The 22,385-nt window shown below is 34.7% G+C and overlaps 1 protein-coding gene across 1 annotated transcript; it reads right to left on the reverse strand.

The window, feature by feature from the left end:
- Positions 1-19,278: 19,278 nt before the first annotated feature.
- LOC138136979 (uncharacterized) lies at positions 19,279-22,350 on the reverse strand. Its single transcript, XM_069056285.1, has 2 exons — positions 22,195-22,350; positions 19,279-19,914 (listed from the first exon to the last, which is right to left on the reverse strand). Exons 1-2 carry the CDS (start codon positions 22,198-22,200, stop codon positions 19,366-19,368), a joined length of 555 nt encoding a protein of 184 aa, XP_068912386.1. The 5' UTR covers positions 22,201-22,350; the 3' UTR covers positions 19,279-19,365.
- Between the last annotated feature and the right edge of the window lie 35 nt (positions 22,351-22,385).

Consider the following 22,385-nt stretch of genomic DNA (forward strand, 5'->3'; position numbering starts at 1 on the left):
TTTTTGAATTTCAACCACCAATGTGTTCTAAGTCCAAAATTTTTAAATTTTTAAAAAGAGATTGGGGTACTATTCCTGTTGCTGAAATTATAAATGGTAAAATCGAATTTTTTTCTAAACACCAAAGATTTCTCATAGCAACGGAGAGTTCTAAATATTTATTAATTTTTGTATTATATGTCTGTGTTGTATTGTGTGAATTTGGAACAGCTATATCTAAAAGATATGCTTGCTTTTGTTGTTTATTTAAAATAATAATGTCTGGTCTGTTATGCTGAATGTGAATGTCAGTTAAAACTGTCCGATCAAAATATAATTTGTAATTGTCATTTTCTAAACAACTTTCTGGTTTATAAATGTAATGTGGTTGTGTATCCTTTAATAAATTGAATTTAACTGCTAAATTCATGTGTATAATTTTTGCGAATATATCATGACGTTTTTTATATTCGCTTTGAGCCAAAACGGTGCAAGAAGAAATGATGTGTTCAATGGTTTCCCCTTCAGTTCCGCAAATCCTACATTTATCAATGATCGATTGTAAACCGCATATGTGTTTTTTATAATTTCTTGTATTTATAACACGATCTTGTATTGCAAATATAAAACCCTCAGTCTCAGGATGAATATTTGATTTTTTAAGCCATGCATGAGAAGCATCATTATTATTATATTATAATTTTAGCTTAATTGTATTTTTAAAGAAAATTAATGTATGTACGAAAAGGCCTAAGAAAAACAAAACCAACACATTTAGTTGAATTATATAATTGAATTATTGAATACAGGGTGTCTCAGCTAAGATTTTCGAGCCTAATAACTCAGTTATTTTCCAGCGGATTTTTGTGAAATTTAAAATGCAGATATTTTAGACGGTGAAGAATAAAATCCCATTAATGAAATCACCCAAGTTTTAAAAACGTAATTTTTACATGCCTTTTTAAAATGTTGAATCAATTAAGATTTACATAAAAAATTGATCGTCAATAAAAATGCTGTAGGAAAAAACTCGTCCTTGAAAGAAGTCTGGTTTGCAAGAAAAAAGCAAAAAACTGCTGCAAATGCAAAAACGTAGACGCGTATGAAAGAAACAAACGCAAAATTTTGCAGAATTTTGGTCATCCCTTTTCGCAGAAGCGCAGGTGACATATTTGACGTTTATCTTGGTAACCTTACAAACACTTACAAAGTTAAAGACAACATTTGGACGTAATTTATTATACTGGATGCTTTAATTCTTCCATAAAGGACTAAAACACGATCGGGATATTTTAGCAAGGTAACTTTCACGTATACTTCCTGTGTCTTCAAATAAATTGACGACTCTCTTAACCTTACATTTTGTAAAGCCTACATTTGGATAGTGTTCCAACAAAAAACGAACTGTCATTGAAGTTCTTACGACCCTCTCCATAGGCAAAATTTTTTTCTTTTTTCAACAATATTAAAATTTCTGCCGCTGTAGTCTATTTTTAGAGTATTTTCAATAAATTTTCACAATTTGACGTTTCTAATAAAGCGCGCCGAATTTTGACAGATTTTAAAGGATGTACAAAATGTTGTTTGGCAATTAATCATCAATTGTTTCAAAAGGTAACTGCTCAAATACCTTCAAATTTTACATTAAATTTTTAACGACAAAATCTAATCTTTTCGATGAATCAGACAAGTGATTTACTTAATTGTTTGTGTAGACCCCTATTTTTTAATGTTTAACAATCTAATAATAATCGCGCATAATTTTCGATAAAGGAAACATGTGTTAAAATTACATTTTTTTACTTGAGGTAATTTTATTATTACTAATTGAACCTTCATGGTCTAAAATATCTGCATTTTAACTTTCATAAAAATCCGTTGGCAAATTACCGAGATATTAGGCTCGAAAGTCTTAGCTGAGACACCCTGTATATCGACAGTTTGTTCACACTTCTAGATGGATGTGGAAATGCCAACAAAGAATTAATTTATAAATTTCAAAAAGTGCAGTTACGAGAGCAGGTGGGTGCTCGACAAGGTCATCTTTATTGCTAATGATTATTTTCACCAAAGAAAGAAATAAAGAAACATACTTAATTAAGGGATTAAAAATTATTTCAAAAGTTTACCGCATATTCAGAAAATTATATAGCATCCGGTCAAATTTTGTTGGGTTTAGATATGAGGCGGAGCCACTAGTAGTTCTTGCTGACAAGATGGAACAAAATCTTTGAAATAAGAACCTCGACCTATAATTCCAAAGCTTTCAAAAATCCTGTCAACTTTTCTTCTTGTTGTCTTCTTTGCTCTTCATTGTTGAACACATTCAACGCAGTTTTTAACACACGATGATACTGGGATCTCATCACAGAAAATGTTATTGTATTTTGGCTTTACGCTTTACACTCCACTGACAAATTTTAAAATGCAATGTTTTACTGAACGAGTTGGACTGGAACCACACGAGTTCAGTAATAGTTATTTACCTAACGTATACGGGAAAATAAATTTCCCGCATTTGCAGCACGAGTGACGACTGCGTTACATTAGTAACGTTGATTCTTGATTCATAAAATTTCTGTCATTTTTCTGACTCTCTATACTCATATACTTCTTATCTGATAATTTATTTATTTATTGCATAACAGTAGGTAATTTGCACAGCTTGTATTTAGTGGTCAAGTTCACAACAACCAACATCTTGTTCTCTCCGGAGTCCACCTTTCCCGATGCGAAGAATCAGACTCTCGGAAACATTCGTTAGCTCCTAACATCGCTCCTCCATCCGGTCCTGTACAGAGCTTTCGATTTTTGAAGAGCTTTGTTTAATGGGTAGTGACACATTAGCAAAATCATTTGTGCTAAACCTGAAGAGCAAAGCTTCTTTTTCCTTTCAGCACAATTTGCCAAATTGTGGGCTTTGAGACGCGTAAACATTTATTTAACACGACCAAGGCGGTGCACCTGCGCCCGTCAACGGTGCAACCGTTGATTACTCTGAAAACAGAAGACACGTCGGTTAAATTCAATATTCTTATTATGTGGAATATTACGCTTCGCCTTGTTAGCGACGTCCTTTGTAATGACGAAGGAGGATCGCGCCGCTGTGGAGCATCGTGTTTATTTATAAATGCATCAGCATGCAGAGGGGCAATAATGCAGGAAATAATTCAGAGTGGTGTATTTACAGGCGAGCGCCTTGGAACAAAAGACTTATTTAAAATTCGATACGCATTAGCGGCAAGTTCTAAATAGGCCTTTTATTTTCTTTTTTTGCAATATAGGGACGGTGAGCAAGAATAATGGAGTAAGATAATAACTTCAGTTTACTTATCTCGATGGCGAAGAGCTCAAGTACAATTGCTGCGGCTGAGCTGTAAAACCTGAGAGTTATTTTTCCGACTTGATTCACTCGGATTACGCTTTCAAGCTAAATTTCCACCGAGCTTTGTGAATGATTATCTGTTGTCTAAAACCTCCTCCACACTCTACAATGTGTTTTATCTAATTAAGAAGCCTTTTCGTCACATGTCGCAATTAAAAGCGCCAACGCACTCTTCCACAATTTGCGTTGCTCGAATTTGAAGTTTGGGTATTTTTCGGTGCGATTTTGATTAATTGAAATACCTCGACGAGCAAATTCCGCCGCTAATTAAATTCACCAACAAAATATTTTAAATGTAATCGACAACCGCGCAAATATGTCACTGATTATTTTGCAGCCCCGTCAAACTAAATTCGCCAAATTGGCGAAATCTTTCAGATCATTGGTATCGGTACAAACATGGCCTCGTTATTTTTGCCTTAACAACTAGGCAATTTTTTCATAAGAACAACGAAATGCCAACTTACGACGTTCGATAAAGAGTTCGACTAGTTCGCACAATTAAGAGGTAGCGTGGACGTTTTTCATTTAAAATAAATAGGATGTAAAATAAAATAGGGTAATAAAACAACGGTAAAAAGGGGGTTTAAACTTTTTTAGAAGCGAATAAAATAGCAGTTTCTCTGAATGTACCTTAAAAATTCATTCGTGCTTATTCCATTTGGAGACAAAGTAAGGTGTTAGTAGTTGTAAAAAAGTTCATTTATAGTGTTAAAGTTTATTCAGTTGGAGGGTGTAATTGGATTCGAAGCAATTTTCCACGCATTATGAATCTATGAGGGATGGGGATGACGCTGAAAAGTTTAAACTCTTTATTTTCAAACAACGGAGCATAGATAAGTCGGAGACTTTTAAACTTTATAGCGTTTACTAGAATTCTCCGTATACTGATAAGGAAACAAGCGCAATAACTTTTTTATTTCTCTCTTTCGCTCAAGTTCTCCAGCGAGGCTTCTACATGTTTCGCAAAAATTCGTTTAAGAGTAAAAGTAAATCCGGAGGAAAATTAAAACATTTTTTGATGTTAATGGGAACGCCAAAGCGAACATCTCACGCTAATATTTTAACTTCGCCGGTGAAATTTACATACCTGGATTCGGTATTTTATTATTGTTTGTGTTAACGTTTTACAATGTTTAGAATCTTTTAGGATGGTTTTACATTACATGATAAACATTGCGCTTTAGAGGGAGTGTTTCCACTCTGGCAAATTTCAAACTGAGTTTTCAAGTAAAAATAACATTTACTGCAAAAGAAACTTCACTCGAAACACAAATTAGAATCGAAGATAATATTAAGTGAAGTCTGAACAAGAGAAAAAATCAGACAATAACAAATGATTTATTTCTGTAAAAGCACCAGACAATTGTTCGGTAAAATTTCTCTTCCTTAAAATGAATCAATGAAAAAATTTTTTATTGAAGAAAATCTAGATTTACCTCCATGAATAAAGAGAAAATAAGTATCGTATAATCTATAATGTAACGAGCATTCAATAAAATTTGTGGTCAAGCAGGTCGTATTTTTAATTGGAGGGCTTTGATATTTCTTTAAGATAGATAACCTTACTTTGATCATCATTTTAGCGAAAATTAAATAATGAATTGAAAACAAAAACCATCACATAGCTTTAAAGAATAGTTCTAAAAAGATTTGTTTTTTTCAATAGAAATACTGCTTTTTCTGTCGATAAATAACATCTATGATTTGACAGCTGATCAAGCTACGTCCTACGTTAACGGAAACAAATGCAAGCACCAGCCCATTTGACCACAAATTTTGTCAATGATCTACATAATGAGTGAAAGACAAAATACAAAATTTTATTATAATGTATGTACTTGGTTATTGTAAAATTGTCATTAAAGGGTATAACTCAATAGGTATAGAAGATGAAGATTGAAGAACCAACAATTAGACAAAGAAGATACAAACATATCGAAACCAGCTAAAAAAATTGTCTGGAGGTGATAACAGTTTCCAGAAGAAGATTAAGCAAGAGGTTGTAGAGGTGTTGGATTGTCTTATGGGCTGTGACCTTGGAAATATCTGTGCGAAGGCGGAGCGATAAACCAGTGAAAAGTAAATGAAAACTGAAAACGTTGACTACTTTAACGAATGATGATGTTTTCCGGTCTGTTTGTAGCGCTTCCGTGAGACCGATATTCGTAGTTTGCGCAGATATGACTCATAGCCCATGAGAAAATCCAAGACTTCGAACATATTTAGAAAGCTTGTCTCTGTATTTGCATTTAAAAAAAAACACATGATTCTTCTGGTTGATGAGTACCATGTATCTATTTATGATTGGGGCAACAGTTTTTGTGTAAGATGATCAGCAACAACATCTCTAGTTTGGCTAAGCGTTGTGTTTCAAAATGCGCAAAATCACTCAACAATTAAGTAGAGATAATAAAGATAGAAGATATTTGGGCCGTATCACAACACCCTTATTAAATTTAATCATGACTCTAATTACCTTGGTGACGAATTCATCTCTTTCTGGCAGATTATAATTGCATAAATCTATATCGTTTTATGTTTACTTTAATCACGACTCTAGTTAACGACAATAAAGATGTCGTGATACGGCCCATTGAAAATTCTTTTCTGAAATAAGTTCTTAGACAACCTCTATCTCGATAGAATGCACCCCTTGGTGATGTACTTTTCTTGTTCTTGGCCATGAAAAGTCATTTTAAAAATGTAAAATTTTGTGATTGTTATTAATACCTAAATTAATTTGGTCCTGGAATATTTTTTCTGGTTTTTATGCAAAATTTAATCGTTTTTAATGTTTGTAATGTGGTCAAGAAATGATATACCATTTTGTGTCTTATATCACTTTTAATGTTTTAGATATATGTTTTGAATAACCTACAGTTATCTGTGATTTAAATCTGAGAAAAGTGTGATGATAGATTTTAGATAATCGCAGTTTTGAGGCATTTTCGGTCATCTTTTGCTCAATTTGGGATAACTTTGAGGTCTGATTATTTTGTATTTGTGCATCACAATTTTCTTCTATGTAAAAAATGTATTTGCAGATTGTTTTAATTTTTTTTTTTTTTTTTTAATTATAACAAAGCTTTATATTAATAACATAATTACATAACATTTTTGTTTTATAATACAAAAATTTCCGATAATATTGCGGAATCTGGAAAAGTGCCCCGAATGCTTGCAGCGTTTCCACGTTGAATGGCAAGGGAAATCCTCTCGAAAAGGAATTTCTTTGATTTTGAATCGCCTGATTCCGCGATAAGTCGGTTTTAATTTGTTTTAATTATTTTTGTATGTATCAACTCCTTACTTCAGCAAAACAAATTTTTCAGGTGTTGCTCGTGGAGAAACGAGTCTCTTGAAACTTCTCTTGCACCTGAGTAATCTCCATGTACCCCGAGGTGGATGGTGCGTCTTAACGAAAGCGGATGGACATGAAAGGAGATTACAGTTTCCACAAATAGATGTGTGCCAGAGAACTGTTTCGGACGGCGATGGTACAAAATAATAATAGGAAGAGAAACTACTGAAACCGAGTTTCCGCTTTCTGGGAACCTTTCATGATGTATAAGATAGAGTGGTCGGACAAAACAAGCGTCTTCGTCCGCGCGAGACTTCAATGGAAACAAAAGAAATGAGCTCTCACGGAGACGCCAAGTTTCTTTCAAAACTTTTTGGGATATCAGTTTTATTAAGTTATATTCAGCGTTATGTCTATAAAAGCTTTATTCTCCGTGCTTTTAGCATCATCCTGCAAGTATTAAATTCTGCTTGTGGCTGAAAGGATTACGGAAAAAACCGACACACCCGTTATTATTCCTTGGCATTATGGTGGTGGAATTTAATTACGGAGACAAAGGGGGTTAATTGGGGGAGGTCGCGGTGCGCTTCGCGCGGACAATTTTCCGATAGAGAGGCGCGAAGCCGTTTCGAAAAACGCTCCGGTCCCATTTAATTTTGACGAGGAAGCTCCGGACGTTTATGGAGTCGTTCCGTGTTAGTTCGTAAATCTCGCCTAATAAAGATCTAAGCTCGGTGGAAAATTGTGAAACATTTTATTGCACGACAGTGGAAACTTTAAAGTATCCCGAATGTGTTCCTGAGCGGAGAAATGACTTGCGGAGGCAATCAGGATTTGTGTTTAAAAGGAGAGCATTTTCCTAAAACGTCCGTTCGTGTTGGCGGTATTCAGAGCCAGTCAACCAGAGATCGTAGCAGGCCATGAAAGGGACGCACCATTACCACTGGTGGGGCGTCGTGACTGCGACATGGGTCAAACGGAGGGCGCATATTCGCTTTACGCCCCTGAACACGGCCCTTAAAGGGTCATTAAGTAATGAAGTCCAGAAAAAGTGCTAAAGAGCCAAAATCTGCAGATTAGTTTTGGGACCGCCGCCCCCGAACACCACCGACGGCTAATTTATTTTATTTGGTTAAATTAAACGGCCAATCAACTTAATGCGCTCGCCTTTACCGACTTCCGCACCCATCGGCTTTTAAATTTTTCCCGTTCAGTCGGAAGCGCAAAAAATGCGAGAATGCAATTTCAGATATTAAAATTGAACGATTTGTGTTGCACATTTTCAAAACTCACTCACCGGATGTACCGATTCGTATTTTATTTTTGTTGCAGGTTTAGAGAGTCGAATAAACTGTTCGCATGCCCAATGTGTCTAGCCGATGTTTCCTTGCAAATAACTTTCAAATTAATGAAAATTTTTAAGTGGATTCTGCAGTAAATATTGAATTTTAAATTTATCGGATTGGAGAAATGCAACAAGAATTTCGTTTTACAACGGTTATGCAATAAGTGCACCGTCCATTATGCAAATAGATTATCTTTTAATCTAATTGGTTATTCAGGAAGTATAAATATACGAAATTTGAACAAGAACTGTATTATACATACCGTAAGAGCAAAAAAAATGCCATCAAGGATAGCTATGACACAGTCCACAATGCGCTTGTGCACCGTAAGTTGCAGGGAAAAAATGCAATAATACCTATAACTGTTTATTTAAATAACCCATTTCAGGATTCCGCAAATGCATGAAGAATTTCTTAATCACGGCACTTTCTTTTTCATTGTTATCCTTGATGGCATTTTTTTTTGCGCTTACGGTATCTACAAATAGACATTACTTAATAGTAACAACAAATAATTTACAAAAAAAAATATTGCAGAATCGATAGCATGTGTTACATTATTGGAAACAAGATCGTAAATACAGAAAGTCACTAAGAGGTCATACAGAAAGTTTCAAAGGAGTGTTGCGAAACTTGGTATTTTAGTACCTACGTTGAATGGTCGCAAAATCCCAAATGAAAAAGGAAGTTGACATTTAAAAATTCTGAACTCTGAAAAGTAGGTATATGGAATTTAAAAAAATGATTTTTTGTCAAAATCAAAGCTTTTGAAAATACTGAATAAGCTTTACAAGCTCTAACGGAATAAATTTACTGGGTTGAGTCAAAAGTGTTCGCCACTACTGAATAACAGAATTTTTTTAAAAATATGTCAAAATATAACGAAAGTAAAATTATTATACATTCTCTTCTTAGACTTCACAAATTACCTTTGTGGTAGCTGTCGCATTCAACCCTTGTTTCCAGTAGTGTCTAATTAATCCCAAAGAACATTTTTTTCGGTTGGCATTTTTACCCCAGAAGTCTTTTTAAAAACTATTTGCAATTTGGGGCGATTATAGTGTTGAAACTACATTAAATTTAACAGCTATGGAAATTATGTTAGAGCGAAGTCTAAAGCAAAAAAGGATTGATAAAGAATGTCTAAACTCTGGGTTTTGAATATTGAAAGTTTTGACAAAGGTGAAAGTAAAAATAAAAGTAAAAGTTATGTAGCCTAAGAATATGAAGCCACAAGAAAAGATGGACTCTTTTTTATCCCACAAGGATTGAAAATAACTAGTCACAAAAGAAAATATCTCAATATCTGCAAACAAACTGTCAGGCATTGTTGTCAAAATGAAACTAAAGCGAACTTTATAATAAACTCTGTCCACTCATAGATTGCTTGACATAAATATTACTAAAAATGTTCACTCTACGCTACAACAAATAGATCCGGCGCGAAATTTAAAAAAATGGAAAGAGCAGGTTTACAGGTGATGTTTTATTATTATTCTGCATGTTTGCACTTAGGAAAGACGAAAGACGAAACAAAACTTCAGTACAGTAGGAGTAATATACAGTGAGTTTTTTTTAAGACTGGCCATAGGGTTTTACATGCTAATTTTTCAACCCCCTGTTAACTTCTGTTCCGATGAAAATATTCAAACCATTTTTGGAACAAATTTTGAAGATTTTTTAAACTATCGGATAGATTACAATTCAATATCCTAAACTGTCGAAAAAGTTGTGAAAAAAATATTTTTTAGCGCGCCGAAAGCGTCTAAAATTGGAGATCGTCAGGTGCTGGTTGAGCCAACAATGGCGCTACTCTGGCGGCCGCTCGACGTACTATTATTTCGGCGCCCTAAAAAATATTTTTTCACAACTTTTTCGACGGTTTGGGATATTAAATTGTAATCTATCCGATAGTTTAAAAAATCTTCCAACTTTGTTCCAAAAATGGTTTGGATATTTTTATCGGAACAAAAGTTAACAGGGGGTTGAAAAATTGGCATGTAAAACCCTATGGCCAGTCTTAAAAAAAACTCACTGTATGTATTAGGTTTTATTAATACAGGGTATTTCACGAGTAATAATGTGCCCGACGGAATAAAAAACGCAACCCACAATACATTTTCGAATTTCCGAAAAAGCTGGCTACTGAAATTAAAATATCCAGCTTTTTTCGGAAGTGGCTAAACACAAGCAAGAGATTATTTAATATGTACTCCTATTTAATGCATGAACAAAAATTACCTCTGTATCATTTTCGATGTTTGTAATTAGATTGTTGTGGCACGCACTTACTTCACAAATTTAAAAAAATCCACAAAAAATCGCAACGGAACAGATCAAAACAGCAATACGATAAAAACTAATAACTTTTAAAACCAGAGAATCGCAAAACAAAGCTCTAAAGATGAAAAATCGCAAACCTAAATGCTTAAACCGCTTTGACAGAACTGACAATTTCAAATTTGAAAAAAAAATTTGAAATGTCATATAATTTATTTTTCGCGTGGGTTTCATAACAACCAATGAGAATCAGTGGCGCGAATGCTTCAAGATATTACCAACACAATCTATGATAATGTTTTGATATTTTAATGTAATGGTTTGGGGATTTTGTTATCTAAGGATATTTAAAAAAATGCATTTTATCGGTAGACGTAGTCTACCAATATTTTCTCTATAGCAACAATTGTTTGCTTCTATTATGACAATCATGACATTTGTTATACATGGGACGTAAAGTGGAATAATTTAGCGAAGAATGGCATTTACTGATAGTGAAAAAACCGATATGGTAATTTTTGCCAATTTTTGATATATGACTCAAAATTTTATTGTCAAGAGCCTTTTGAGACCGGAATCGGCCACTGGTTAAAATATTTATGAAACTATGTATATGAATCACCCTGTATATTTTTTTATACTTTTAGAATTATTAAAGTAAGCAAAATTTTAATTTAACTGAGTACATAGTGACTCCAATCCGAAATTTATGCAGGCCTGTGTAATTAATAGAGCGCCATAGCAAAATGTTTTTTATTAGCTAAACGTTGATTAAAAAATCTAGAAAAGAGTAAAATACGCCTTGACTTTTAATTTAGGTTAAGAGATAAAGCCTCGTAATGTATACGTACTTTTCTCTGTAAGTATCTACATACAACGTATCTAACTTTATTCTATGTTATCAATTGAAAAATTATTGTGATTTAAGGGAGCATTTGTGTGCAGTAAAAATCCAACAGATGCAAGAGTTATACTGTAGATTTATCTACAACCATACTAAATATGATAATGCTTCATCAAAAATAAAAAAGCTTCATTTAGGCACAGATCCAACTCCAATTCAGCTTCTTCTTCTGTCTAGATTTATGAAATATACTCCCCCTCATAATGTTGGCATCAGGCGTAAATCTATTATGCTTTATTATTCGCTACTCAGGCTTCGGTTGTCATTTATTTACCATTAGACATTTGTGCATTGTAACTTATTTCCACAAATACTAAGTCGTTGTAATTAATTTTGTTGCGCTTATACAGGGTTATTCACGAGAGGGGTACTTCTGAATTTTTATTTTGGCGCAACCAACAATACCAATGGGAGTAACTACTAAATCAAATGTGTTACTTCTTTTAAATTAGAAATCAAAGTAAATTGGATAGATTTGTGAGAAATGTCATATTGGCAGATAACCTGTATTTAATCAAAATTCAACAAATAAATTAACAAATTAAGTTAATGTAAAAGGTGTTCGAAGTGTCTACCATTGGCTTCTAAACATCCGCAGCGGCGACAGAATTGTTTCCACACTCTCCATAAATGAGGAGCATGTGTCTTTTCGTCGTTATTGTAAAAACACATTTTTCGAATTGACAAACATTTTTTGCTTTAACGTCAAAGAGACAGAGCTAAGAGCCATCGTGGATTCAGTTATAATTATTTTCAAAATTTGAAATCAAGATATTGTTGCAATGTGTATAATGGGTTGCGGTAAAAAGAAATTCAGAAATACCCCTCTCGTGAATAACCCTGTATAGTAGACGACAACAAATAAAGAATTAAATTCGGTTACGTTAAAATATCAGAAAATATTTTGCCGGTCTCACGACCAGAATTGAATCGGAGGATGTCAACTCGTTGCAACACTACGTATGTCTCGTGTTTTAGTGCAATGATAATGTTGAAATTTTCTCTTGAAGTATTAAATTTCCAAGCAGATTAAATTATTGCTGCGACGAAAGACGAGCAAGACAAGCGGTACCTACGTTTTGATAGCGACGATAAAATTTAATAACGTCTAAATTTTTCTTCACCAAGGAGCAGGTAAATATGCATTGTGTATGTTTAAAGGGAGATATATTTTATGTAAGAAGTAACCGCCATGTTGTCATAATAAGCTGCTTTCATCACGGGATGAAGTTCTCTCCTGATAATAAAACTAACAAAGCTCTCTCAGTTCATTCGAATGAGACTTAAAAGCCGCTCAGCGAAGTTGTTGCCATAGCTATAATGCACAACTGCATAAATCATTAAAAATTCATTAGGAGATGGTAGAAAGAACAAGTCCCCATCGAGGACAATGCGCAACTTAACCGAACGTCACTTAAGCCGAGTTTAATTAGTTAAATTTATTAAGTGCCGTAATATTCCTGTTTTTAACCATACTCGTTCTCTACTAAACGTAGTGTAATAACGTGAGAGAAACTAATGAAGGCTTAATCACTGAATATAAAGATTAAACCTTATTAAATTCTGCTAGATATGCTTTTAATTGCCCCAGCATCTGGTCCGAGCTTTAATATTCATATTATGCTAAATTAGTTTCATAGATTCGAGCTTTCATTGTATTTAATAATACAGAACGATGCGCCCTGCAAAACAAACATTCTTTCGTCTTCCCAGTTTTCATTAAAATTAATCATTCTTTAAAATATTGACACTGGCCGGTTTAATTTTCCGTGATGGCCTAATTTGTTTTATCGGTACAGTTTCGGCTCATCGCAGCTTTGAGGGTCTCGTGTAAACACAGATTTAATATAATAGTTTATGTTTGCACAGGGTAGTTATTTACAGTGTTACACATACATACGTCCACTTTCATAATTGTTTTAAAACGTAATACATTACGCCGTACCGATGCACTCCGAATTCATTACGGCCTGCCGGACAAATTAATTAACCTGCACTAACCGCCCCCGACCGGTCACTGCATCGCTCCTAATTGGGAAACTTTTCGGCAAGATCATTGAGACCGGGATATCGGCGTGCCATAAATAAAAATGACATATATCCTGAAAATTTTACATGAAATTGATTTCGGAATGTAACATTGAAGGGAGGATGAATAATGTATACAATGTTTGTTATTTATTCATCTGAGTATAGAAAACATAGCTCGAATGAAATTGATATTCTGCCCAAGTTCACTGTGTACGTGTCACGAGAAAATATGATTTACCTGTAATAACAAAATGGAAATATAGTTATCGATTCCCGAAATGTATTAAAAAAGTTTCACTTCGGAACTAATTGCAATTAATTTGTGTCGTGCAGCGGCCGGAGCGGGACAATAAATTACGCTCCGTTACGTTTCCAGCTCCTATTTTATTCATTTTTTGGCTGTTCTCTTATGTTGCGTCTTTTTGTACGGCCACTTAACATCAAACAAAAAAATTTACAATATCACGACTGGCCTTATTGCTTGTCTAGTGAAAATGTGTATTATTTTGTACGATTTACGGAGAGAATTGCTCTCATTATTTTCTTTTGTCAACGCGTTACGCAACCTTGCAATAACGATGTGTTCAAAGAGAAGAAAAACTTCGTTAGCCTCTTTACCTTCTATTTTCATAAGCGTACCTTATAATGAATAATTTATTGTCGTCTTATTCGTCGAAATTATGAAATTTTCACGTAATTGGCTGTGCCGTTAACATGAAAGGACGAATAACGATTGGACAATGTATAATGAAACTTACGTAAAACGTTGAATTTTCTACCCGAGAAACAGGCAATCAAGACCTAAATTCTGTTTTTTTCCTTATTTTTCATTCATGGCGTTACTTCTGTTTCAGTTTTCTACTTTGTTATTTGTTGCTCTTTTTGCAAAAACCAACTCAAATCTACTCAGAAGAACTCGAACATAAAACTAAACTTCCAAAGGATCAGATTCGAACATCATTGAACTTCTGTGGTCTGGTCTTAACCCGCTTTGGGAGATTCTTCAACAGCGATTAAGTATTAAAAAAGTACCAAGTAAGACATTTTTGACACCTAATACGTTACTTTGTAAATTTTAGATAGTTTCAATTTACTGTTACTTCAGAATAAAATTCCACTACGACATTTTTAGGTGAAAAAAATTGTCAAATGGCAGCAATCTTTGTTTGATACCTCCCTATAAAGTGAGTCTGTATCCATAGTTACCAGTGGGTGAAGGTTTCTCTTTCGTTCACTGATCGTTTTTCGCTCACTGTCTTTCACTCAGTGGTTTTCATTCAATCGTAAATTTTTCTAATTTTTTCTGATAACGTAATTTTGATTTTTTAGGCAACGTTTGGTACCTCGCGGCACTTGCCTCTGCAGAACATCATCAGGAACATATAACTCTTCATCATCCATTTCCATAATTTCCACAACGTGCACACAACCACTTTTTTGACGTTACAGAACTTGGTTTATTTTGTATTTTATTTTTTTCCATTGCAACAGATCCAAAAATGTGAAATATCGAACATAACCAAATACAGCACTCGAGAATAAGGCCGCTTTCGTTCACTTGAATTGCATCGTCCACTCAGCTCCGCTTTGTGGACGAACACGCGTGAACGAAAGTTTTGCCTACCTCACTCTTACTGTAAATAATTATTTCTTTCACTATTGAGAGAAATTACTCTAGAATCGGAATTTGCTTTGCACATAATGATAAAGGGTGAGGTTAAGAATTAATTAAATAATTAGTTAAAAATAAATACTGATCACAGACAATAGAGAAAGTTTCTTATGGCGATGAGTCGCTGCTCAAAGTTATAAAATAGGTTAAAGTTGGCAAAGACTGAAGTAAATCAACAATTTAATTTCATTCGTCAGTCTGAGTGACGGACTAAATTGGAGTAAAACATAACAAAATCAAAAAATTAGTTTTTAACAATATCAGGAAAAAATGACCTACTTAACAAGTAATTGTGTTGCCAAATCATTTTATGCGATGGCAAATGAAATACAAAATTTGCGTTTTCTTGTGCGGAGACATTGAAAAGGAATAATAATTTTAACAAAAGAGAATAATTCGCTTCGAAAAGGATTTGTTGAAGGGATTTATAAGAATGTAACTCTATCATATTACTTAGGTGACCTAAAAGATTTATCAGGTGTTCATTAAAATTTCCCGTCAATGTTGGCGTTGAAGAGTCGATTGTGAATGCACCATTCGACAGTCTGTCATCAACTTGCAAATTAAAAACACGCACACAAACAACGCAAAAAGTGAGGTTAGAGTTAACAACTTTATCACAGTTGTAATCGGTGGTGCGTTCACAATCTACTCTTCAGCGCCAACGATATACGAGTACTCCGTTTCTGAACTCGATGCCGGTAAGTCGTAAACCTGGGTTGTTATAAATCAATATTAATCACCGCTTAACGCACGCACATGCAAATTTCTTTTATTGGGAAGATACTTGCTCTCGGCTCACGTTAACAAATTGGCCATCCTTGTTCTGAAAGCTGTGTGAGGGCGTAAGAGTCAGAAAACATGATGTTTGGAAGATGCCTGGTACGTTAGAGCAGGAAACCCAAAAAGTTGAATTGTAACATTTTAATCCAATAGAATGGCCTAGGCTGCTTATAATAATTAATTATTATTCACGAAATGTTTTGGACACAGTGGAATCTGTCAGCGTTTCGGTCGTTTTATGGCTTAGCGGCATCGGGCTCAGAAACAAAGTATAGAATCATAGAATCAGTATTTTTCAAGAGAAAAAGGTAAAATTATTTTTTGACAGTTTCAAAAGAGTGATGTTCAAATATAAATTCTCTCCTGATGAAATTTGTAACAAGGATGAATCAGGAAAAAAATACGAAAATTGGATAGCATTCATGAGAGAAAGTAGGCGCAACTATCAAAGACTGAGCAAGACACTAAAGAAAGATGTGACAGTACTGAAACACTGTTTTTTTTATTCTTCCGTATGCTTCCCAGGATCTTCCCAGACCCCTCATGTTCCTTTCAGGAAATTGTTTCTTATTCAAAGGCATATAATTTGCCGAGCTTCAAATTTAAAAGAAATAGGAAAATGCATTCTGAAGTTCTCCCCCTCTCGAAAGAAAGATTAATCAAAAAAAGACTTGTCCTGAGAAAATTCGAAAAAAAACCTGACTAAGTTAGGGATTTTTTTTAATTGTTATTTGTGATAATTTCCATTTGCTTATTATGTCATATCATAGAAGATTATTGAATTTCATTGCACTAATAGGCGAATATAAAGTTAACTGATCAGATTTCCTCCAATATACCCTAGAGTGTATTAGTTTCGTGATGATTTCTCAACAACTTTTTTAAAGCTTCGCGTCAAACATCATCTAGTTCTAGAGAGAACGAATCAGATTCCCGCTATCAAGTTTTGTACGCTTAAGAAAAGAAATAGATTTTTCACACGACCTAAAATACAAAATCATTTCTCCTTGTATTTATTCAGACGTTGCACCATCAATCTAATCAAAATGTAGACATGCGGTTTACTACCATCAGTGATGGATGAGAAAACATGATATGTGAATATTTTTCACTGAGACGGAAATAATTTTTAAAATTATCAAATATCATTTCTACTATATACTTATTAAATCTGATAACAAAAAGTGAGAAGTTTTAAAATAAAATTTAAAGAAACCTCAGACTTACTCGCCTGTCTGCGTTTTGAACCACATACGCACCACTTTCAATAAAGTATCAATTGAAGACATTTGTTCCCTTCTGATCATTTGAATTTCTACTGAGATGAATAATTTTTTTCCCATTTCCATCATTTCATTTTTATTTAAGGCAAGAAGCGCAGTTTCCACAAAATTAGGTTTATCAAATATTATTATTTATGGATTTTTTTTCTTGTTATAATGCATTAACCTATTTTTTTCACTACTAGCCTCAGAAGGCGTCATTATTGACTCTCGAACCGACCCCAGAAGTAGAATTTCTCTCCCAAGGTTAATAATAATTTTCATTATTAACCAAGGTCAATAATGAACAGCCGTCACCTAGCAACGAAAGATTTTCTTTGATTTTATTGGTTAACGTAGACAGACGATTTTCATAGCAACCGTTGAAAAATGAGAACTCGGATCGTCGCATCGGACAAACAAATTTAATTAATAATTATTATTAGAAAGGGTTTTAACGGATCTAGTAGTGAAAAAAATAGTATATAAACCACGCTAGAGAAGACAATTTTAAGCCTCGCTTCTTTATTCTTATAAACTACCTCGGCTTAAAAAAATGTCTTCTCTACCTTGGCGTATAACATACATACATAGTGTATATTTTTGCTGAAAAAACTGAATGGCAGAACTGTTAAAGCAGAGAGCATTTTAACAAACACCAATTTCCTCTTTACTGTAACAAATGGTATGATTATTATTTTCGATGATTTCTACGAGTGAAACTGCTGTGTGCTGCTCCGGTTTCACGAGTCATATCAGCGATTATTAATCATTTCATGAGCTTAATGAGGATCATTTAAATCCATAAGCACAGATTCTGTTTCTTGATAACTGTAGTTCAGACAACTAAAATCGTGAAAAGGGATCGTGTCAATTTAAGATAACATCATTAATGGTTACTTAATAAACTAGGATTACAAAAATTTTTCGTTGACCGCAAACTTTTTTTTTGTGACAAAATTTCAAATTAAAGCCAAATCAAAACCAATTTCTTCTTTTTCGATAAAGATGAGACCTTATAAAATACCTTCATCATTTTTTTGTCCTCAGGGTAGGCCATTTTTAAATTTTTCAATACTCTCTATTCACTTTTCGACAAAGAGTGTCAGAAGACGTCAACTCCATTCACATTCAATTTTACGTAAAAATTACGGTTGCTAAGTAAACCTAGTTACCTTTGAAAAATATGCCATGCTGATTATAACCAAAAAAAGTGAATTCGTAATTGTGTAGTTATGGAGCTATAAAATATAGAAAACCCTGCTGCAATGTTGGTAAGTGCAAATAATGCATGTTCGAGGTTGTTTGTACTATTGGGGACACGGAAAACTGGGCAGATGTGTCATTCAGTTGTCAAAATTTCTAAACCATACCTTAGCTACTCATAACCAAGCTTAAGTTAATTTGACAGTTTTTTTGAAAATATCAATCATAATGACAGTAAAGGTGCATTTACATTGACACTTTTGGAAATGACAATAGCAGACTGCCCAGAATTCCATGTCCCTCATTTTACATCAAAATGTCATCAAAACGTCAATAACGCAAAAATCTTTGATTAACGAAAAATAGTGTATTCATATATTTTAGACAAAATAATTCATTAATATTGAAATTAACAAGCGGTCAACAGAAAAGTAAAGTTATGTGCCAGTTGTATCGTAAATTATTGTTAAATGCTGTCTGATACTTCAGCAATGGTCATGACCACCTTATATAAGTACATCAAATTAGTTCTTGACATTTATACCATGTTTACATGTAGAACGCCATAGACAAAATGAATAGTTTCTGTAGGAAGTTCCATAAAAAATAATGAATTTAAATTGATCTAAAATATTTACGTTATCAACTTTCGTAATGAGCGTAAAAAATTTGCAACAAGATTTCGTCATAAATATTAATGTAGTGGCACGACAAAACACTAAATTAAATTTACTCGGGACATTTGAAAGTAATCCCAATAAAAAAGTGACAATAATTCAGGAAACGTACTGACAGCATTTCGTTAATTTAAAATACACCCCGAGATTTTCTTGCAAATACGGAATTTACATCAGTTAAGAACTTCAAAGTATATTTGAGACGAAGTTAAAAGCGGTAGGTGTTCTCAAAATAATATTATCAAAAGTCAAATATTCAAATTGAGCAAAGGTCGGTTGATTCCTCATCGAAATTATTCCGCTTGATTTATTACTTCTGGTGTCAAAACACCGTATAAATTAATAAAAAATCGCCGCTCCCGCTCCGACTTACTCCACTAAACCACTTCTCATGCAGATCCGAACCGGTCCCGCCAACTCTTTGTTCCGACGACATTGAAACTCAAAAATTTGGGCAGTGCACTTTTTTATTGATCGAGGTATCGGTTTCGACGAACAACAACAATTAATTAAATAATTCTATCTCTAACTCTATCTTAGGCAGACTCTACAGCAACGGTATCGGCGTCGACAACGGTTCCTTGCACGGGTGTGGGAGCAGGGTTGGCCTGGACTGCGGGGGCGCTGGCGATGCCGCTAATCCCGGGGACCTGTCCGGCGATGCCGCTAATCGCGGGGACCTGTCCGTACACCGGACCCTGGGCGAACACGGGGGCCTGCGCCACCACCGGATGAGACACCAGTCCGGGGGCGGAAACGAAGTGCTGCTGGGAGAAGATCGGCTGCGACACCACGGAATGCTGCGCGTAGATGGGCTGGGAAACGCCGACGGGGGTGGCCACGTGGCCTAGCGGCACCTGGTGGGCGGTGTACGACACGCCGACGGGCTCCGTCACCCGCTGCACCACCGGGGAGACGGCGGCGTAGGCATGGCCCTCCACGGTGCTGTAGGCGAAATTGCCGCCGAGGCGGTCAGACTTGATGATGGCGCTGTCGAAGCTGGGGGCGCGGACGAGGGTGGTGGCGGGGATGACGCCGCCATGGACGTAGCCGCAGGCAAGGACGACACACAATGCAACGAAAACCTGCAAGCAGAGACGCACTCAGGCATGGGCGGCGGCAACACAAGTGTAACAGTTCCTTGGACCAAAGAAATGGTTAATAATAATAATGATGACAATAATAATTTTTTGTTTCGGTCGTTGGGGGTTGTCGGTTGGCTCGAGGTCCCACCCCCGCCGCTGTTTCGCTGCGGCGGCAAAAACCGGGGTGAGATGACAGAGACACTGGTTAGAAAAATACGAGCGCCTGCAAAAAAGGTAACTTTTGCCGTGGAAGACACGCGAAATTGATTGGGGGATTATGTCACACGGAGGATTAGAGGAGTTTTTGGTTTATTGTGGCGATTATTTGCTGGGGAATTTGTTCGAATAACGGAGCTAATGGTGAAGTAAGTACTGTTGAAACCTAATTTAGTGTTAGTGGGTTTCAGGGAATTTCGCCACAAATATACAGGATAATTTTATTTTCATTCCCACAATTACCTAATTGCCATAACAGCCATCTGTAGCGTAATGTCTACGCTTTAATTGGTAATTATTAGATCATTACACAAGTGAACCTGATAATGGTTGTCTTTGGCCGCGTTGTCATTAGTGGGATTAAAAATCGCACGAATTTCTGTTTGGCACTCACTTCCGCTCAAGATCGATCAGCTGAAAGCTACCACCTTGAAGAAATGTTTCTAATTATTGATACTCGAGAGGAGTGATGGCTACAAATGAATTCAATTAAGCGACGGAATTCTTGACATTGAAATTTTTATGTAAAGATGAAAATATTACAGAAAATTAAAAACGACGTTCAATTTACATGAAAGGAATCGCTTCAAAAGGAAAATGTTGCAGAATTGATTTAATATTTCATTGAAGACACCGAATTTGGAAAATTCACTTCTTGCGATGAGACAAGTCAAGGTTTTGCAAAATTATTGATCAAAGAAAAAATCTAATCGTGTTTCATCTTAAACACATCTGAATGGCATTGAGACATGAAATTAAATTTAAAGGACGAACGAGATCTGTAAATAACGATTTGTAGAATTATTATTAAAACAGAAATAAGCTAAATGGGATCGACAACAATTTACAATTTTCTTTTTTGAAATTCAAATAAATCAACTACATAAATTAACAAATCTTGTTTGGCGAACAATAAAAAGCAGTTTTTTTACCTTGACCTTTTTAATTCTAAAACGTCATTTGCGGTAAATTTGTACTGTTTCGCTTAATTAAAATAATTATCGAAGATCAAGGAACAACTCTTACTACGGTTACAACAATGCAAATCTATATTTAGAATGTTGATGAATAGTTATTTACATTACAGTACGGTAGGTGTATTTTCCAGTGCGAAAACTAGGTTTCAGGCTCGAGGCAAAGCCGAGCGCCCGAATAGTTTAAAAATAAAAACTGTACGATCATTGGTTCATTCCATTAACAAATGACGAATTCTGTGATCTTTTATAGAAGAAATATCATCTCTGAAGCAAAACTTTTTGAGAGAAAGAATGTACAAAGGAAACTATACCATTATTTAATTTTTTTTTAAAGCCAAAACATTAATTTAATAATAAAATAGCAGTGAAATTCAAAAGAACACCAGAACATTAAAAAATAAACTATTTTATGGTATATTATGCAACAAGTGCATAAAGTAGTACTTTTTGTACTTGTTCCGCGTGATCTGTAGGCGAGTGCGGCAATCCCATGAGTCAAAAAAGGACATTTTCTGCATGAGTTCCGTACAATAATTTGTAGCAAAAAGTATTTGCAAGGCAATGTTGGTAAAATTTGATTTAGTATCGACAGAGAAAATTTAAAATTGTAGTTTACGCTGTTTCTAAGAAGTTAATTTAGTTAGAATTAAAAATGAATTTTAATTTAGCTGCAGTTAGTTCTAGAATACCGTTTTGAGCGAGGAAGAAAGAGTAATGTTTCCGAAATGAACGTTGAAAACGATGACTGAATTTGAAATGAAATTCAGCTTATTTGATTTTTGTTCGTAGCCGGTGAAATTACAACGGTAACACTAATAAGCTGAAACATCACGCCGAGTGAAGACAATAAAAGAGGCACACAAAGAATCAAGTACCTGTTCTGTGATAATTAACGCACCTTTAATAAAAAAAAACACGCAAATTATAAAAGTGACGCCCAAACGATCACGATGAAAAACCCAATTACCATTAATTTAAACAATTATGTTGTAAGCGCGACGTGCAAAGAATCTTTTGTTGAATAAAAGAGAAGTAAAAATACGGTAATTAATTAAGGAAATTAATTAAAAGAGCAACGCACACTCACCTTCATTTTGTTGATTTTAGAATTTTTCCAACCTTGCTGTAGGTCTGAAAAATGAATACGCTTCGTCAGAAATCCGAATTGCTTTTATACTCGCCCATTTTAGTAACTCCCCTACTCGAAATACAAATTAATCCAGTAAATATTATACACGCCTAAACAGGCTTTTGACATTCAATCCATTTCCTATATGG

Source organism: Tenebrio molitor, chromosome 1 (assembly GCF_963966145.1).
Source record: "Tenebrio molitor chromosome 1, icTenMoli1.1, whole genome shotgun sequence".
NCBI classification, from domain to species: domain Eukaryota; kingdom Metazoa; phylum Arthropoda; class Insecta; order Coleoptera; family Tenebrionidae; genus Tenebrio; species Tenebrio molitor.